This window comes from Amblyomma americanum, chromosome 6 (genome assembly GCF_052857255.1).
Source record: "Amblyomma americanum isolate KBUSLIRL-KWMA chromosome 6, ASM5285725v1, whole genome shotgun sequence".
In the NCBI taxonomy this organism is placed as follows: domain Eukaryota; kingdom Metazoa; phylum Arthropoda; class Arachnida; order Ixodida; family Ixodidae; genus Amblyomma; species Amblyomma americanum.
Window position 1 is genome coordinate 129,857,812 of NC_135502.1, and position 21,067 is coordinate 129,878,878.

Here is a 21,067-nt window from a genome sequence, read left to right on the forward strand (position 1 = left end):
GGCGAGCCAGTTTGACTGTTGAGACGCGGTGTCCCTCGCCTCTGTGCAGGCGGTCGGCTAGGCCGGCCGCGGATAGCTGTGGCCGTATACTGACTTTTGTTTGTACCCATCTGTAAATAGCCTGTATAAAAGTTCGTTTCTCACTAAATCGCTTCGCCTGCAAGTCACCTTCGAGCGGTGCATCCAGTTACTGGAAATCACCGGACCAACACCACCGACAAACCTTTACTTAGCAGCACATACATTACCGGCACGCCGAAAAAAAACTTGAGTTCGCCTGTAAATAGATTACCGCTTTCCAAGACAAAGACATTATGTTTACTGAAAAATGGGTGTTTGCAAGCTAGAAATAAACAGAAAATAAAATAAACGTTTCACCGCCACCGGCTTTTGGAAGCAAACTGCGGTGTACCAGGACAGGTTTTTCGAGAGAATAGCTTAAGGCTAGGCTGCAGCGACATTTTCCTCTAAGTTTAGATCACGTGAATGTTTTGAGCGCCGGAAAAATTACTTAAGTTTGCTAGGAAATAAATGCGTATTTAGCTGCCGGACAAACATGAACAAAACAGGGAAGAGTTATAAACTAGATTTTTACTAAAAAAGAAAAGAACGAATGGCGTTGACGTGGTGTCCCTTAAAAATTTAAAATGTGCCTGCATACGCGTCACTCCATTTTTCCAGAGGGGACCTGCAGTGTTTGCGGCCATCAGTTAAACCTTGCACAACTAACCACAGCAATGGAATGCTCAGGTGAAAAGCCGAGGCCCAGAAAAAGCAAAAGTAAACACTGGGAATTCGGCACCCCTACGAGGCTATAACGTGCCTGGAGCAGAAGGGCTACTCGATAAACGCTGACTAAGCTAGTTGCCCTCCGTCGGGAGCACGGTGAAAGACCTAGCTTAGGTGAGCGAACGCCGCCGCCAGCCCTCGGACTATACTATTGTGCTTCCTTCTCGCTCGACAGATGGCGCTTCCAACTTGTGCCCGTAGCGGCGCCGTTCGTGGCTTTAGCACAGCGTCTCCGTATGCAGCTCCAGGAAAACTTGCGGTCATCAGCAGATTTTTTAGGCGTTTGTTATGCTGTAAATCATCGTCTGTGTGTGAAAGCGGCTGAACGCATGCCGTAGTTCTGTTACGCGAGAACTGCATGCGATTTCTGTGACGATGAAAGTGGGTGTTTTCCGTAGCCCAGAAAAATTTAAAACCCAGGTAAAACCTTATGTGTTTATTTCACACATGATGCAAAACTGGATTACGCACGGAACACCTAAATTCCACTGTTGTGTATACAATCAAAATAACAAACAGTACACTCAGCTCGGCTGCTTGTGATCACCCAAGTTTGGACATTTTACGCAAGACCTGGCCTTTTTCAACGTGCTTGCGTTTCAACTGACGGCAGTACTGACGCATACGAAGGCTTATATAATAATGGAGTAGCTTGGCGAGAATGTCCTCCCTGTGGATAGTACAAGGGAAAGTGAAAGTGAAGTTCTCTAGTACAGCATCAATTGTTTTATCGTAGGCATCTCCCAGATTCGCGTATTTAGAGAAAAAATTTTCAGCTTCCATAAAAAGTTGATAGAGGTGCATGTTAGGGTGCGTGAGTCTGCCACTTGTTTTGCAATTAACGAGCTCAGCTTCGGGCACCTTTGACTAGCCTTTCTGACCCTTCAGTGCTTTCTTGCACGTAGTGCAGGAGGTCTGATTGAAAATTTTCCTGGATGCAAACCCTGTAACATAATAAATTATACACTCAACAACACTTGCATCGTTATCATCACACACAAACACTTCATCGCACTGCCAGCTCCCTTCATCGATTAGGCCGTCGAGCCGCTCTTTCAGCTGGTCCAGCTTGTTCAGTTCCTTCGATGCTGAGCTGTTATATGCGTTCTTAAAGTGAGCCAAAGTCACAACGTCGTACTGTTCTTTCTCGGAAGCTGAACAGTTACCAAACAGCGGTGGCTTCAGGAGGGAGTAAAGCGACAGCATACGGTACAGTTGCAAGAACGTTGGGAAATTTGGATGTTCGTTTTGGCCACCCGCTTGTCGAATAACACCAAAAAAAAAACATTCCAACGGGCCTTGATTCATTTTTCCGGTCAGCACATACCTGAAATCGCACTTTTTCAACAGGTAGATTGACAGCTCACGAGCAGATTTGAGCGTCACCCTTCATCCTTCCGCAGTTGACCGGCTTAGGAAGAGACCTTGAGGAATTTCTCCTTTTGCAACTTCTTCCTCCCATTCGTCAAGCCAATCAGAAGCACTCTCAAGAACTTTAAGATCATTGCAGTCTAGAGTCAGACCTTCTCCTGGAAAGCGCCGGTTCAGGGCATCAAATAAGTTGTTCATAAAGATTGTGAACTCAACGGTCAGTTTGACATTATACAGCCGAGGTGCTCCTCTACGTTCGTAAAACACAATTCCTTTTGCTACGGAATTGCTGAAAATTTGGGTTGCCAATTTCACTCTCATCTTAAGCATGTTGGAAGGATTAACATGGTTGTACGTCTATTTTGGGCATACTCTCAGCTCAGTTGCGTTTTTGGTGTCTGCTACAAATAGGGCGCCGTAGCAAGACCATTTAATGAACTTTCCGCCTTTCTTCAACACTTTTTTGTCATACAGACGATTGCGTATGCACTTGAAGAGATGAGGTGCGTCTGCGAAGACATGCACCTTTCGCGATGTATCCAGTGGATGATCAAAGGCATTTACAACATGCCCCAGAGCACCGCTGATTCCAAGCTGTCTCCACATTGCTCTATTAGTAGAGGTGCCATCACAAACAACCCCATCTACCAAAAGGCCCGCTTCTTCTAAGTGTACAATGCACTGAAGCAGTAGCTGTGCTAGGAGCGTCCCTTTCGTAGGTCCCTTGGAGGCAAACACAGCCACTGGCTGCAAGTATTTTTCTCCGAACGGTGCGAAGGCGAAAACGAGCCCGTGATCAGCCGGCTCATTGCCTTGGCTGTTCTTCTCACCAAAGTCAACAAGCCCGGCATATGTCATTGTTCGTGAGTTCACCGTGATCTCCTTTCTGACTTGAATCTCGTCAAGAATGAGGATCCCTCTTCGTTGAAATGCTGGTTTCGGGGAAACTTTCATTTTAAGGGCCTTAAAAAACGCTTCGTCAAAACCACACTTCAGCCCCACTAAGCTAATGTGCTTCCTGATAGTGGAAACGCATGGCAAAGGTAATATGGCATTGCTGCGCAGAAAAGAGTATGCCGCATGGCTTCGGATGTTTAGCAAAAGGCACAGCAGCAGCCAGTCGTCAGTGTACCTTCTGTTCTGCTTCGTCGTGCATTTAGCTGCAGTAATGCACTCCTTTACAAGAAGCAACTGTGCTGCAGGTAAATCAACACTTTCTAGCTTCTCTGCGAGCCCTTCCTCTTTCACTTTTGCGAATTCTTGCTGACAGTTTTTCAGCTGATTCATAAGCAATTTGTTTCGTGCTAAAAGTCGTGCTCGAGACCGCAGTACAGTGGCTTTTGCATGGCGCAATGCGTTGATTCTTTGAAGTTGGGCAGACGGTACACCTTTCCTCACAGCAGAAAGCCTGATCCGTTGAAGCGGTACTTTCTGTTTTGCCCTTGCCATTTGGCGATCAGCATGCAATTGCACTGTTTTGTGGAGGCCGCTGCATGGCCGACATATGCCACCTGCAGGCGATAATAACGGGCATTTTTTATGTCTCCACTTTTTTTCGTTGTCCACATAAGCACATTCTGGCAGCACAGACGGAAAGCTTTTTAAACTTGGTCCGCCGCAGCAAACGTTCGCATTGTCAAACGTTCTTACCATGCTCTCAAGATCAGATGTTGTTGAGACAGACGGGCTGATTCCTATTGCTGTGCAGTCGACTGGCCTGTCGAAAATGTAGGCTTGGACAGCCATATCTGAGTTTACGTGCAAAGACTTCTTATTAAATATACAGCACCTTCCGTCACCGTACACTATGCGAGCATCAATGACCAGAGCGTCTTTGGTCCCCTCTTCATCGATCCCATGTACTGCCCACGATGACCTTGGTAAGCACATGTTCGCTGCGAAGTCGAATAAGTCGTCGAATGAAGAGTGGTTTAGAGCTTCAGTGCTATCGCTGTTTTCCTCTTCGTGGCTTGGGGCTGCGGTCTTGGACACTTCCGCACCATGTGATGAGCCCTCAGATATGCTGGTGTAATTCGGGGGACGCACAGAAGTTGCCGCAGGTTTCTCTATCCGCTTCACTCTTTTTCGGGGACTCGTGATCTTCTTGCAAAGGTAACTCGGTGCCCCTTCGAAAATTGAAGGCACAGCGTCCTTTGTTAGGCCGGCTCTTCTATTCCCTGACATCAGAACGTGACCATCTATTTCGGAGGACCACGTTTTTAGAATAAAATGAGGAGCAAAATGTTCCTCACACACACGGTCCGTCCGCTGCAGCACGCGATCTTAGCGCGGGATTGCTCTTCTCCATGCCTCCAACCTGGCGTCGTCATTCGGTGGCTTGAAAAGTGATAACTTTTCCCCACAAGACTTGTAGCCTGTCTTACAAAACGGCACGAAGCACTTCCCCATGTCACCAGTGCATCAGCAATAAACACGACCCACACAAAAGCGATATCCGGGCGGGAAAAGGCGCGTAACAGCCGCTACGCGGGTAATATGATGGGCACACGTGTGCATGTGAATTATATATAGCGGGCCACAGTTTGGTGCGCCCTCTCTTGAACTGCCGGCTAACTACTGCACTATCCTCCCGGCACGGAGCGGCGCCTCTCCCTTGCCGTTCGCTCACCTAGCCTACTCTTACACCGTGGTCGGGAGTCACCCAAGCCGCAAGCCTCGGTTAATCGATCCTGTGCGCAGCAGCTAAGCCTGCCGACTAACGCTCACCTAGCCTACTCTTACACCGTGGTCGGGAGTCACCCAAGCCGCAAGCCTCGGTTAATCGATCCTGTGCGCAGCCGCTAAGCCTGCCGACTAACTTATATGGCCGAGCTCAGGGGCCTATTTCGACACCTCCGGCGCGAACGAGAAAGTCACTAGAAGCCAGGCTGGCTTAACGGTTCGATGCCTGGTGATGAGCGTTTGAAAAGAGCGGCGGATTAGTTCTGGATGCTCTCACGCTGGAAATCCGCGCCTATGAGGTCCATGAAAAACGATAGGGAGTTGTCAGTTGTGGCTGATCACAGAGATGCGAATAGGTTTCGGTTCAATAACAGATTTTTTATAAGACACATGCACACCTGGACCTATACCTACTTGCGAATGGGACGCATGGTTTCTTGTTATGACAAGAAAGGATAAAACTGTTCCTCAGTTCAGTTTCAGCCCTGATGCATAGTGAATAAATAGTTATACGTGGCTTGCCCCCTCCGCAAGCGATAACCAACTTCAAATAGGACTGCTACAGCCAGGCCTCAGACAAATCTGCTGTTGAAGTTTTGATGCTCCCAGATTGTTGAAGCCACACGTCGTATAGTTAAACGCTTTTCATTTTCATTATTAACCTAATTTTGAGCTTCGATGATTTACGAAGCAGTCGAACTAGTTTTGGAGATAAACTTAACACGCTACGTAACAAGCGGACACCAAAGCAGCCGCATCCAATGAGCTAAAGGAAAGGGAAGAAGGGACAAGCTGATTGCAGAGCGGAGCCGCTTTATTTGTTGCGCTCGATGTTTGAGTTTGGGATCGACTAGAGAAGAAAAATTGCCTTCGTTGCGTGCCTTCAGAATTACGGGATTCCCCTTTTGCTTCGTTGGAGCCGCTGGGTTAGGAAGTTTTTCCCCGACGATAATAGCCTCCACGCGACCGGCCTTGCGATGACGTGCCTTTTATTCCGCCTGAGTAAAAATCATTGGAGCTGCGGCAATGGCTCCAAACAACTGACCCAACATTTAAACTTGTTTTGACATGCGTCAGTTCACAACTGATCTAGCTAGAACATGACCTTATAAACTACCGGGACCCTTAAGTCTGTTTACGTGCTGTGAATGTGAAAGCACTGTGCACAACAGCTTTTTCCGTTAATTCGTTTGCGGTTTGTGCATTTGTGTAACTTAGTTCGCGTTCGCCACCACCAGTTCCGTTCGTTAGTGCCCATATATACAGAATTGCTCATTCTGTACTTGACATTCATGGATGGCGGCGAGTCCTCATGACACTACCTGTGCAGTGGAGCAGCGGTTAAGCGATGCTCCACTGCAGCACTGGCAGGTGGCCGTTCCTGTCAGATCCACCCGTAGAGATTGTGCGACCCACGTTGCTCTTCCCGAGCAACTTCTCGCGAAGCTGGCGCGACGCTCCTCCGCACTTACCCGAGCTTCCTCCCATTGGCTGCAGCTTTCGCGGCGATCCTGCAAGCTTATCCTTGTTTGCCCGAGTTACTACCGAGTAGCAGAGTTACCGATTAACTCGGGTAAGCTCAAATAAGTGTCCGCGTTTTCTGTTAACACTTTCTGTTAACGTCATACATGAGCCAAGTAATGCTTACGTATTAAAAAAAAAGCTCTCTCTGCACAGCGAAGGCGCTGGTAGAGTTACGTGTATGTAAAGCAGCGAGCTAACTTGTATGTATACCAGCCAACCAGCGCCACCACGACCAAGAATATGGAGCTAGGCTACTGCTATTCGCCTACTCGATGAACAACGTGACCTCTTCTTAAGCGTCATCTCACGTAATGAGCTTGAAAACGTTTTCTACATGAGGGACTGATCGAGTTCAGAGACTGCAATAAATGCTGCTCGCAAGAAGGTTTCAAGGAATGGAAGTGATTTGGTTGCGTTACGTATTTCTTTTAATGGGTTAATGGAGCGAACGCACGTAAGTTATTTGCATTATTTAGCTTTCTTGGCTGAACGCATTATATTCTTGCTATGATTTAGTTAACTGCAGAGGACAGAATCATCATAAAGGTTTTTTTCAATGTTTGTGGTTGAATCATTACATATTAGGCACTTTTCGCAAACAGCTCGACGGTAGGTGCCATGCCGGCACTGGAAAGATGGAGGCACAACACCTGTCTGCTCTCTCATGATAATTCGAAAGGATAGCAGGCCGTCAGGATGTGAGAGGCAAAGCAACATAGCAAGCGCTTTACCGTGCTCGTGTAAATCCGGTGCCTCGGAAGCCCTTGCCTGAACCGTGAACAGCCTGCATGGGCATCGCATGCAACTAGAACGCTACGAGGGTTTGACGCCAGAACAGGAAACTGCTTATCCGTGGCAGTCGCTCTACCAGCTGAGCGACCTAAGACAAGATAGACAATTGTAAGACTGGACACGGGCTTTAGAAATTCGGCCACAGCTCGCAACTTGGCCGGGTCCGAGAGAACGCCATCCTTCGATACGACATGACCGAGAATGGTGAGCTGCCGAGCTCCGAAGCAGCACTTTTTCAAATTAAGTTGGAGGCCTGCGTCGGCCAGGCAGCGAAGAACAGTCTCGAGGCGCTGGAGGTGAGACGGAAAGTCCGGGGAAAAGATTACAACGTCGTCTAGATAACAAAAACATGTGTGCCATTTGAGCCCTCGAAGTATGTTGTCCATCATGCGCTCGAATGTGGCGGGTGCATTGCATAGACCGAAAGGCATGACAAATTCATAGAGCCCGTCGGGTGTGACGAATGCAGTTTTTGGGCGATCGGCTTCCGCCATCGGCACCTGCCAGTAACCGGAGCGCAAGTCCAATGAAGAAAAGAATTCAGAGCCCTGCAGGCAGTCAAGGGCATCGTCGATACTTGTGTAAACTTCTGTAGCCCACTTCTGTAAAAGACCTCCGCAGATTCGTCGGCCTCTGCTCCTACTCCCGCCGCTTTGTCCGCAATTTTGCCACTATCGTCGACCCCCTGAACAAGCTCCTTTCCACCCACGACATTTCGGCCTGGTCGCCAGCCTATGATGAAGCGTTTACGACACTCCGTCGCCTCCTCACCACTCCACCAATTCTGCGTCACTTCGACCCTCGTTCTCCGACGGAACTCCACACCGATGCCAGTGGCGTCGGCCTCGGTGCCGTACTCGCTATACGCAAGCAAGGCTTTGACGAATACGTTGTCGCTTACGCTAGCCGGACACTCACAAAAGCTGAAGCCAACTATTCTGTCACCGAGAAGGAGTGTTTAGCCATCCTTTGGGCGATCGTCAAATTTCGCCCCTACCTGTATAGGCGCCCTTTTGACGTTGTCACCGATCACCACGCCCTCTGCTGGCTGTCCTCTTTGAAAGATCCCTATGGCCGACTGGCGCGATGGCCTCTGCGACTCCAAGAGTACGACATTCGCGTTATCTATCGTTCCGGCCGCAAATATGCCGATGCTGATACCCTCTCACGTTCCCCTGTACCATCTGAGGCAGCGCCTTGTATATCCGCCTTGTCTTCTTTCTAGTTTGAGTTCGCTGATATGGCTTCCGAGCAACGCAAAGACCCGTGGATCACTTGCCTTTTTGATCTCCTATCTGGCCAATCGTCTCGACCTCCTTTCCGTGCTCTCCGTCGTCAGTCCCACCATTTCGCCATCCGAGACGAGCTCCTTTACCGCCGCAACTATCTCCCGGATGGTCGCAAGTGGCTTGTCCTCATTCCGACACATCGGCGCTCCTTCATTTGCTCTTCCTACCACGATGATCCCCAGTGTGCCCATGCCGGATTCTTGAAGGCTTTCACCCGTCTACGACAGCGGTACTACTGGCGTGGGATGGCCCGTTACGTCCGCCAGTTCGTTCAGTCCTGCACCACATGCCAGCGACGAAAACATCCACCTCGCCGACCCGCCGCTCCTATGCAGCCGCTGCCTTGCCCAGTACAGCCCTTCGAGCGTGTTGGCATCGATCTCTACGGCCCTCTTCCCAGCACATCAACCGGGAACCGCTGGATCATCGTTGCCATCGACCACCTTACACGTTACGCTGAAACATCGCCTTTACCATCCGCTACAGCCCACGACATTGCATCCTTCATTCTCCATCACATCATTCTTCGCCATGGTGCGCCCAAAGAGCTGCTCACTGATAGAGGTCCGGCCTTCCTCTCAGAAGTTGTAGAAGCTCTCCTTCAGGAATGCAACGTTGTTCACCGCACCAGCTCCGCCTACTATCCCCAGACAAATGGCATGGTTGAGCTTTTTATTCGCACCCTCGGCGACATGCTGGCCATGTATGTTGCTTCCGACCATTGTAACTGGGACCGCGTTCTCCCTTTTGTCACATACGCTTATAACTCCGCTGCTCAAGCCACCACCGGATTCTCTCCGTACTTTCTCCTGTACGGCCGTGGGCCTTCTTGCACAATGGACACCATTCTACCTTACCGCACTGATGCTTCCGAATTTACAACTTTTTCTCAAGCCGCAACTTATGCCGAAGAATGCCGACAGCTTGCCCGGTCTTTCACTTCTCACGCCCAGCAGCAGCAGAAAAGCCCCGTGATCCCCCTGCACTTCCTCCCGCTTACCTTCCTGACTCTTTGGTCTGGCTCTGGGTACCCTTCTCAGGTCCCGGCCTTTTCTCCAAACTTGTTAGCAAGTGCCAGGGACCCTACCGTATTCTTCAGCAGACATCCCCCGTCAATTACTGCATCGAACCCCTTACGCCATCCCCTGATCATCGCCGCCGAGGCCGCGAAATTGTCCACACGACCCGCCTCAAACCTTACTACGACCCCGCTGTCGTCACTTCGTCCTAGGCCGCCAGGATGGCGCCCTTTCGCCCGGGGGGAATTGTAAGACTGGACACGGGCTTTAGAATCTTCAGAGGCTGCGCTCAACGAAGAAGACGACGAGAAGCGCTGAACACTGCGAAGCTCGAGCGCCGAACACTTCGAAGCTCGAGCGCCGAACGCTCGGTCGCTCGTGCGTGCTCTGAACTGAACGCGGTCTCGGTTCTGTGCATGGACGGTTCGGCTGGTTGTTCGGCTGGCTGTGCTTATTACTGTGCTCTGCTCTTATTACTGTGGTGTGCTGTGGTTTGCTGTGTGTGCTGTATTAGTAGTGTGCTGTGTTCTTATTACACTACAAACTGTTTCCCTGATATTTCTTTCATAATTCTTCATCTCGGAACGCGCTACCTTGGCATTCACCCGTTTGAGCGCGATAGCGTTAGGGCTCCCATTGTGCAAAAAATCTGGCGTCGTCGGTGTTGTGACTGATAGGGCGTATAGGTTTGCCCAGGACGCCTCTCCCGGAGATGAAACCTGGGTGGCTACCTTGGTCCCCTGACCTTGCGGCGTCATCACAATCTGCTCATTGGATTCTGAGAAAACCAACCACCCTCGCAGGTGGCAGTAAATTGATAACTGATCGCGAGAGGTTGCTGGAGAAGAGCAATATGGTTCCCACAAGACCAACCGGTGGCAGCACATGCCATTGCCGGGCACTGACGCATCTCTTCGCCGCTGCGCCATAGCGCAAGCAGTGGTATGAGGACTCCCAGGGCATACGAATGTAAAGTTGAGAATTAACAATTCCGCATATAGATTCCCGGTGCCTCCGGGTGCCTACCGATGATACAATGCGTACAAGCTTTCCCCTGCGTCGTGCTCGGCTTCTTTAGGGTGAAATGCTTGGGAAATGGGTCGTTGACCCCACATTGAGTAGAAGAAAAAACCTCGTCCCATGGCGCGCTTTGGCTACAGATGCCCTTGCGCCATAAAAATTCATCACCATCATCATCAATTCAGCATATATGGGTACTAAATGATTAAAGCTATCGCGTGTTAGCCTTAGGCCGGAGCTGAAGTGTCCCCTCCATTTTTTTCTGTAGTGAACTTCAGTAACCTTGAGGCTACAGTGAATATGACTCGTAAAATTCCATATTCATGGATTGATGGATGGAGTTTAGAAGCATCCGTTTGAAACGAGGTGGTGGCCGATGCCATTTTGACCAGCATTTATTTATGAAAAAAGTTATTTAAGTAATTTGTCAGACTTAACGGCGTTTTCTATAAATTAGCCATTTTTCTTTAATGTATTCGCTTCGTGAGGACCCGCCCCGCTCCGTGCCCTTGTGGTTCGTTTCTCCGCGCTGTCGTCTTTTCTAGGTATCTTATCTAAAAATGGAGGGTACCTGCATCGCAGCAACACTAGAGCCGCGGACGGCGTGATTGCTGCGCGTTCGCATGTATTCTAGTGCACAATACTCGCGGGATATAGCTCTCTTGCCTCGGCTTGGAGACTCGTCGCGCGTGGACGTTTCGGCACGCGCTCCACTCTCCGCTAGCCGGGCGAGGCCTTGTGGGAACATTTTCCCGCGAGCTCGCCCCGTCCGGCCTCGGAGCTCTTCCCTTGTCATAGCGTGGGCGAACACTTGCTCGTAACCTTTCTGGTGAATAGGACCACCTCGATTCCTTAGCGTATTTTGTTGTTAGCTGGGCAATAAATGCCTAGTGTCAGCCACTGTCGTCGTTCCTTTGCTTCCCTCAGAGCAGGGCACGCAGTGGTCGGCGGTTTTGAACTCTGTCAGCCGCGGAAAAGCAGAGGATAATGTATATATCCCCATAATTCAACCCCACAACTTTTACGTTTGAACAATTTTAAATCCTGATCATGTAAACACTATGTCCTGCCCTCTTTCGGAGCCACCATCTTGCAATCTGTTTTTGCTAACGTCTACCGGAGATTCATTGACATAATTTTTGTTATTTCTAAACTCTAGGGACTCGGAGAGAACGACTGTGCAGGTATTGAAATCTCGGCGGATATTGCCACATTCCAGGAAACATTCCAGGGATTTAACACACACTGCCTATGTGTCATCTTCCTGGATGAATTTATTTTGGCAGCGTGGCGTTCAAAAGCATCCTGATTTTGTTTCAAAAAGCAGGGCGCTGCATCCTGAGTTATAGTTTCTGATCTGCCATTTTTAATTTTATATAGGGACCTATTGTCAGTTTTCCTTTTTTTTATTGCATTAATCCACTTCTTGCACTCCGCGTTCTTCAACTGCCGTTTACAGCTCTTTATTTCTCCGTTCTTGTTTCAAGCTTCACATACGCACGCCATGTCGCGGCGCTTGGATGCAGTCGGTTTCATCCCGAACTTGCTTTCTGAAGCTCGTCGCGGGAAAAGGATTGGACTTAAACTGATGACAGCGCAATTGGTTATGGAGAGGAAGATAATAGGTGCAACGTTAAAACACAGGAGCGAGTTAATGTTATGCTAGCTGAAACCACGAAGAAATGGGCATGTGTAGGACATGCAATACGGAGAGAAGGTAACCGATGCTCTCTTAGGCGCAGGGTAACTGAGTTTATTCCAAGAGGATTCATGCCGAAAGCTGCGGGGTGGGGTAATGAGATCAGGAGGTTTGGGGAGATAAGGCATCCGCAGCCAGCACAGGACAAGGTTAATTAGGGGGATTTAGAAGAGACCTTTGTACTACTGTGGACGTAGTTAGGCTGCTGATGATCGGTGCGTGCAGAAAAATGTACCCTAGGAATGTGTACCGCTTACGAGTCCTACTACGACATTAGAGATTTCTTCTATATGTGTATATTTTTTAGGACTACGTACAGTAGAGAAGACGCTGCTTCGTAGAATGCAGACCTTACATTCGTGCTATGACGATTGCGTTCAAAAGGGGATCATTCTCGTTATGTACCTTGCAATCTTTAATACCCTTTGCAGTTCTTTTCTTTTCATTCGAAATGTTTGCCATTAGGCATAATTAGAAAGCTATGCCGTGGTTCATACCTAAGTCGTTTGATGAAATTTTTCTAATCTAATTAAAATCCTATGTAGGTCCCCTTTGTTATTGGAGCTCGTCCCTGCTCCTTTTTGCTGTGACTCTTTTCAGATTGTAACCTCCTTGGATTCATAATCCGAGGACTTCACCGTTGCGGACGCAATTGAAAATGGTGCTAACGACGCAGAACATAATGCGCCTGTGGGCGCTAGATGCGGCTCCACATTTATTGCAGCTGGCTTGAGTGAGCGGCGACGGCCACAGAGAGCAACACGTCTGCTCTGGCGCTCAGCCTTCAGCGTTCTAACCGGCGCGTCCTGGCACCTCTTCCTTTTCCAAAGTGCCAGTCCACGTGGTGGCGCTACATGACTGTTGGCCAACACATAGTTTCGCAATACGTTTCGTGGCAGGTTTAGGCGTGGGTTTTGCAGATGGTATGGCTGGCGCTCCAATGTGGCATACGATCGACTGCGAACTTTCTTTTCAAGCAGTGCGGCCAGAATGGCATTTCAGGCACTCGACATTTAACTGTCTGCGTTGAACGAATCGTCAACACAGCCCAAAAGAAAGGCCCCGAGTGTCGACGGAAGGACCCGCAAGGGCCGGCTTACATCAGGCGCACCCCGCCACTGCGAAAGCTTGCCTATCTCACGCTGCGATGCTTACGGTACTCAGAGAGCACAGTCCCTGCTCTGACGTTCGCTCTCATGCGCCGCACTCTCCCACGGCGGGTCGCGCCGCTCTCCATCGTCAGTTGATGTTGGTCCTTACTTCTTTACGTGTGCAGCGCTCCTTCCTTCGTTCCTTTTTCTGATTGCTCCGGTTTCGCGCCAGTTCGTCTTTCTCAGCGGGCGCCTGAGAAAACGTTCTCTGCTCCCTAACGAAAGGCGTCTTCTCCCCTTTCAGGCCGAGGCCCGAACTCGAGCTCCAAAGCAGTCGCGGCTCGGATTTCACTCCTGCTTGCACTCTTTGCTTCAACCAGACTTGTTTATTATTTATTCTTCTTTTCTTTCCTTGTATTATTCCAAAAGGTGCCCTCTGCGAGCGAAGCTTGTGAGCGGGTGCGCTGTCACGGCGAGAGCAACGAGGGCTTCCCAGTTTCGCGTAGCGTAGAAAGTGAAACAATACCCAAATCGCAGATGTTCTAAAAGCTTGTGTTCCTACTGCAAATAGATGCATAACGCAAGTAAGGCTCGCCGTTGGGCAACCAGCGGTTACGTTTCCATTCCTCATGGGCACCTTTATTTGCCAAGGAAAAGAAACTTATATATCATGAGTGATTGAAGTATTGTTACCTGTTTGTAAGTACAATTTATGTGCTAGAACTCTCATTGGTCTGAGAACTATGTTAACCCTAAATCAACCGGGCATTCAAAACGTAAGATAAAAATTCCGAACGTCTAGGATTTCATCATGAAGGCTCCCTTCATTGTAGAAATGTATATAGATAGGAAATTCATTGAGAAAAAGATGATTGCACTTTATTGCCTTTTAGCTAATTTTAATTAGTAATGAATGCATGGTAAGGACGATAAAACTGGTGAAAATACTCCGGCGCATAGAGTAAATCAAGAGCAAATTTCAAAACTGATTTATGACATGACAGTGCAGCATTGCAGCTAGAGAAATTTTAGGTTGTTTCTGCCGTTATGGTTAGGTTTTGCTGAATTTATCTTTCAGCATGCTCCTGAACCTCTGGCTGCAGAAGCTCGATATTGGTTTGAAAACTTTTGCAGGCTCTGAAAAGAAACATCATCATGCGGGGTGGGCTTGATTTTTGCCTGCCCCTAGTGTGAAAGAAGTCTTGAGTGCTGAAATCACAATAATCGCTCAGGTTTATCTAACACGGGTAAGCTAAGCAGATCACAGAGCACTTGGAAGGGAACCAAAACCTACTGTTCTTGCCACGCTGACTCCTTGTTAACTCGAGGTCTTTGGAAATAAATGAATGAGGCGAGGTTCTTCCTTCGTACACTGCAAAAGGAAAAGAAAAAAAGAAAAAAGTGAAGAGCGCGAAAGCCAAAGGATGCCAACAATCCCTTCTGCGTATTCTCGTGAGCAGTCCTGCTTGATATTTTCCTCCTTCCTCCTTCTCTTCCTCCTCTGTTTAAACCAGGTGTGACGCGATGCCTACAGCTGACCGAGTGGAACTCGTTCAGTCGAATTGCAAACTCAGTATCTCGCCGCTTCGTTTCGCTGGGCGTCCCTTGTTCATCTCCGTCCCACTTGACACGGCGTATGCGCACAGCTGTGGCCGCTCTTGCGCGCCGCGCCGCCACCAGCAGGAGCTGCTCCTCACCATGTGGCCAACCCACGTGACCAATGGCCGCACCACGTGCTCAACCTACGTGACCAACCACGTGACCAACGGCGCGACGGTGGCCACGGCTTAAGGGGAGCCCACGCTTAAGGCTCGAAATGCTAGCACAATGTAGCTATCGCTACAAAAAGATGGGCTTCCTGTAACCCAGTTGAACGTCATGGTACACCGGAAAGCAGCTTTGCTCATGGAATGTGTAAGAATGCGCACGCGAGTTTGTTTACGCGCGCGCGCGCGCGCGTGTTTGTGTGTGTGTGTGTGTGTGTGTGTGTGTGTGTGTGTGTGTGTGTGTGTGTGTGTGTGTGTGTGTGTGTGTGTGTGTGTGTGTGTGTGTGTGTGTGTGTGTGTGTGTGTGTGTGTGTGTGTGTGTGTGTGTGTGTGTGTGTGTGTGTGTGTGTGTGTGTGTGTGTGTGTGTGTGTGTGTGTGTGTGTGTGTGTGTGTGTGTGTGTGTGTGTGTGTGTGTGTGTGTGTGTGTGTGTGTGTGTGTGTGTGTGTGTGTGTGTGTGTGTGTGTGTGTGTGTGTGTGTGTGTGTGTGTGTGTGTGTGTGTGTGTGTGTGTGTGTGTGTGTGTGTGTGTGTGTGTGTGTGTGTGTGTGTGTGTGTGTGTGTGTGTGTGTGTGTGTGTGTGTGTGTGTGTGTGTGTGTGTGTGTGTGTGTGTGTGTGTGTGTGTGTGTGTGTGTGTGTGTGTGTGTGTGTGTGTGTGTGTGTGTGTGTGTGTGTGTGTGTGTGTGTGTGTGTGTGTGTGTGTGTGTGTGTGTGTGTGTGTGTGTGTGTGTGTGTGTGTGTGTGTGTGTGTGTGTGTGTGTGTGTGTGTGTGTGTGTGTGTGTGTGTGTGTGTGTGTGTGTGTGTGTGTGTGTGTGTGTGTGTGTGTGTGTGTGTGTGTGTGTGTGTGTGTGTGTGTGTGTGTGTGTGTGTGTGTGTGTGTGTGTGTGTGTGTGTGTGTGTGTGTGTGTGTGTGTGTGTGTGTGTGTGTGTGTGTGTGTGTGTGTGTGTGTGTGTGTGTGTGTGTGTGTGTGTGTGTGTGTGTGTGGTGAGTTCGACAGCTCCAACGCTACCATCGGAAATCGCTCGATGTGCATGTTCTTATGGTAATTGAGGAACAAAAAAATGCCCTAGCGTCTTAAACACCACCGAAATAACGCAATAATAGCGGGGTGCAGGGTTCATCGATATATAGAGCTCATTGGCAAGGCTGAAAATGCCCTCACGAAAACTGCCGCTCAACGTTCCATACAATCTTGTCACGTACAGTTAGCCACTTCTATACTGTAATTAAGGCAGTAGCTTATGCAAATGTCCTTGCTGCATTCAACTTTCCGTCCACTTTCGGCTCGCATGTAGCCGCGCCGGTCGCACGCTTCAAGCAGTTTCGAAGCTTCATGGGCGCGCCGATCGTTGTTGCCAGCACAAGGTGGGACGTTCGCGGTGCTCTAAATTTATCCAGTGACTCTAGTGGCTAGCAGCGTAATGCGCCACCTGCCAGGGGCGACAGGTGTTGTGTGAAGAGCTGCACTAAAATGTCGCGTTTCCGACTATCGTGATCACGTGTCAATTTTTGTTTCTTAATTTTGTCCAAGCTGCATATTCTTACGTTTACGAATAACGACATTGTATTTCGCTGGAACTGCGCCAATATTCCTGGTACTTACCATTATCTGATACTTACCATTACCATTGCCATTACTTACCATTACCATTACCATTACCTGGTACTTACCCATTACAGCAGTGGGTGTAGTCAGGCTGATGATGATGATGATAAAAGTCCTACTTGTTTCAAACCAAAACTCTAAGAAAGCCGGTATTAAGGTCTACACATAGGTAGGTACAGTCTTTAGTGACTGTTTTGGGAAGGGCATTGATTAAGAATGTGATTTCAGCAAAATACTTTAAGCATCTAAGAAAACTCACTACTTAAATATAAAAGAAAAAAACTAACAGGATGGTTACGACTGTGTAACGCGATGTTCAGCGATCGCTGTTAGGCGTGTAGTTTTCGAGATACATTCCTGGCGCACTGGTGCTGTGGTGAAGTGATGCACCCCTGCACTGGCAGCTGGCTGTCCCAAACAGAGCCACCCGGAGGCTTATGCGACCCAGGTATAGACCGTGACGTAAGATCACGTGAGATTAACGTCACATTACGTCCCATTGCGTAACGTGACGTTATTGTCACGTGACCGCGACAATAACGCACCCACAGGTTACGACGACGGCGAAGGCGACGAGAAAGCCAGGGAGGAACGCCTAACAGGTACCGCTGTAAAATGTGCGCCCATAAGAGGCACATCCACGTCAGGAAGCAGAAATATGAATGGTCAGGATCAGCGAGGCACGCAGGATGTATGACGTGCAGAAATACTAAGCCGAATGGTTTATTCGAAAGCGACGTGCCGAAGACCACAGGCGAGGCGACGATGAGTACGCGCAGGTGATTAGAAAGAAGAGTCTTCGAGACACCTTAGTGGCTACGGCGTACGGTTGCTGAGCCGAAGGACGAGAGACAGAGGCGAAATGCTAAAATGTCCGAGCGCGATGCGATGCCATAGCATGTTAAAGAGGCTAAATTAATCCGCAGCCCTCCACTAAGGCGTCTCTTCTAGCGTAGAGTGCAACTCTGGGGCGTTAAACCTCACATACTATACCCTACCATACCATACCGTCAAGTCAGAAAGCTAGGACAGTTGGTGGTTCATTATTAATTAAAAAAGACGCGCATAGGTCTGGGACAAAGCGCTCGCCTTTTCTTTTTATTTTTTATTTTTCGCCACACCTATGCGCTAGTTTTTTTATGAAACATGCCGTACCATACGTACGTTACAATAACACGTTTTGTAGAAGAACAATCCAACGGCCGAGGTGGATCAAGACAAAATTTTTTTACGAGTAGAAAACCAGCACAAATCTCGGTTAGCGGTGACGACAAAGAAGTGGCGACAGTAAAGATACGGGTGGACAAAAGTTGGGAACTGTTCAGACAACGACAAAGCATTCCTGCTCATATATATATTAAATGAAATATCATGTTCGCCTTTTGCAGCGAGAGAATGCCCAAACTGAGCAGGCAACAAAGAGCGCTACAACAAACTTTCAATGCTGCGCTTAAGGTAAAGTCTTTTTCCGACAACGCGGTCGTACTTTTCCCTTTTTAGAAACTCTCTTCGCAACGGAAACGGAACAAAAAGATCAAATGTGGTAGAAAGGCGGCTGCATCAGGCGAGTACTCGTTGTCCGCTCCTCGCCGTGCACAGCCCTTACTTGGGGCGACCGAAGGCAATAAGAGCAGCAGGGAAGGTGAGCGCATCCAAGCTCTCGCACATGAGCAGCGAAAGAAATTTAAACTGCGACAAGTCGGAGGCGAAAAAAAATGTCTAGCGTAGCAGCAGCACTCTGCACTACCCACGCAGGGACATAAAGAAGCGGCGCCGCAAATAGGGCAGGGAAAGTCCAAGAATGTTGCCACCACCGCTGAGTGCGCGCTCCAAAAGAGCGCGGCGCTTCGAGACTCGGCCCGGGCTTTTTGATCGAACGGCGGTGGCTCGCCGGAGAAGTGCTTTTTGCGCGCACCGAAGCCGCCAAAAAGCATCGGGAACGGCCAAGAGGCGCCGCGAAGAAGAAAGGGGGCAGGGCGCGTCGAGTACGGCAGAAGACGCTGCACCCGGAGAGAACGGAAAAGTTCACGCCGGCGCGCTCGGCAGCCTCGAGAACTTCGGGGTTTCCTTTCTCCTGTACTTTTCTTTCGGGCGGAACGGAAGTTCTCGCTTTTCTCGAAATTCGTTTCTTTGTGGCCTCCGCGTCGACTCGCCCCCAGAAACGGAGAAAACCTTCGGATGAATAGATGTGGCAGGCTCGAGTGCCTGCCGAATGAAGCGTGGCATCCAGAAGTTCGCTGAATTGAGCCGCGAAATACTAACGCAATATTTGTTGCGAACTGCATAAAAGTACCTGAACTGCAGCTTTATCACGACGCGAAGAAAAGGCTATAACCAGATGTAATTGAATGTCCTTCGTTAGGCCGGAGCTCATGAGGGCGAAGTTGGCAAGGTATCAGATATTTATAGGACATCGTTACTGTGTTTACTCTGCCGTTTACCGGGATAGTCAGCCCCCGTGAACGTTAATTTGAACCCACTAACGTTATGCTATAACTCTCTATAGAAGATCCCGGTTCGTACGCTAGCTGTACCACGACTCAGCGGCAAACGAAGAAATAAAGGACAGCCCACAGGATGTAACGCAGGAAGCTACGCGTTTCCTTTTTTCCTGAGCCGGATGACTGCTCTGCGGCATTTTGAATGCACAGGTAGAGGCGATATGAGAGGGAACAAGGATGGACGACGCCTCCGCGCTTCGTGAAGCACTGCCGCCGAGAGTCGAAGAGTATCGGCGGAACCAGGTGCATGCGCTGAGAGAGCAGCCGACCATGCTTACGGGGCATGTGCCATTTCCGCAACCCCTTACCGGATCTCGACAGCAGTGCTTCACTAAGCGCGCAGGCCACGCGCTTCCGTGTTCCCTCTCATATTGCCTCTGCCTGTCTAAGTGATGACACATTGATAATTAGTACAGCCTTTATCATTTCAGTCAGGTCTAGCTTTCGGTACGCGTAGCTCACTGAAGTTCAATTAAGAGAAATTTGTTCACGCCGAAATCTTGTTACCAGACACGTTGGAACGAAAAAGAAAAGGTTCCTTCCAAGGTAATGTTGTGAATCCGACGCGTCTTGCAAGCTGTATTCCGAAAGCAACGTTCATTCTCAGCCCAGCATCAAAACAATACATCCTCTGCCTTCTGCTGCATTCAGGTGGAGTTCGAGAAGGGAATTGGGGACTCTGTGTTGAAGCGTTTCCCGAGAAAACTCTGCGGAAAGGAACTGCTCAATGAGCACTCTACGCTGAAAGCGCAAGACAGCCTTAAAGTGTGAAGCGCTAGCCACGGGAGGCGATAATTCGCGGCGACGCGTCCGGCGACGACTTCGAGCGATGAGCTGGGAGCCGCAGAGGCGCTGTCGCTCAGGTTCTGGGTTTTCAGAAAATTTCGCCAAGAAGCGGCTCGCGAGACTAGCCAATAGCAGAACGGATTGCTGGTAGTTGACTCCCGATCCATTTAGCAAGCGAGGTTCAGCAAGCAGCCGCCGCTCGCTTCATCTTGACCCATGCATAGAAGCAGCTCAGTCAAAGCCTGTTAGGTAGGCAGGTATACTGGTGTGGGGTCTAAGAAGAAAGACCTCGCCCGTACCACTGAAGCATCAGGGGTTAAAGCCTGGTAGTAGCGCAACAAGAAATGATGTTGAGGCATATGGCACCCTTTTGCTGCAGTCGAAAAGAATTGGTGCTAATTGGGAAGCGATGAAAAAGAAGTCGCATTTTAAGTCACTGACAGAATCTATAAATAAAGAACAGCTTAAACAAATTAAAGTCCAAGTTACTCCAAAGTGGTTTACAGAATATGCATGCTTCGAGTTGTCCTGTCTGTGGTTAACTGTTAGTTATCTTTTATATGTATTGCATGCGAACTCTCGAGTGATAAGCACTGGGGCACTGCAACCATTTCACTATTCTAAGTTTTGCATACTGAAACGTTAGTGGTACTTTATGATTGGAAGAATATTTATTACGGCAGCTTCAATTTTTTCATAATGCTAATGTCACGCAAGCAATGCTTCCAGCAGCTTCCTTGTACAGTCCTGCCTTATTAAAGTTTTTAAATCGACATCCTTCAAGGAGACATGCTTGAAGTGCCAGCGCCCGTTCACTGTGAAGCTGAGCATCGTGTCACCATTAGCACGCAGTGGGATTCACGCGTCGATAAATCAAAACCTCGTAGGTTACACGACCAGTGCTGCAACATCACCAGATGCGTATAACATGCCGTGATTCGGCTTCGCTGCTCTCGCTAGCGCCGTCAAGAGGAGTGGACCCTAGTTGCGAAGAGTGAATGCCATTGCGGAGCCCATCGTCACCATCGCCATGCCGGCAATCATCCTGGAGAGCACGTCTGCGACCGTTTCAACACCTCGCGATAGACAGTATAATCCATACTATGAGCCTAAACGACGCAAAGCGCCACT

The 21,067-nt window shown here is 49.1% G+C and overlaps 1 protein-coding gene and 1 pseudogene across 2 annotated transcripts in view; both read right to left on the minus strand.

Moving 5' to 3' along the window:
* LOC144094103 (cell adhesion molecule Dscam1-like) overlaps nucleotides 1–21,067 on the minus strand; it is a 519,023-nt gene that overhangs the window by 12,559 nt on the left and 485,397 nt on the right. Inside the window, exon 43 of one of the 2 annotated variants that reach the window (XM_077628013.1) lies at nucleotides 14,571–14,648. The exons of the other annotated variant lie outside the window; for it this stretch is intronic. Within the exon in view, the coding sequence (XP_077484139.1) occupies nucleotides 14,571–14,648 (78 nt within the window). The remainder of the gene's footprint in view (nucleotides 1–14,570; nucleotides 14,649–21,067) is intronic. 2 annotated transcript variants of the gene reach the window in all.
* On the minus strand, nucleotides 1,333–4,617 carry LOC144094412 (uncharacterized; annotated as a pseudogene).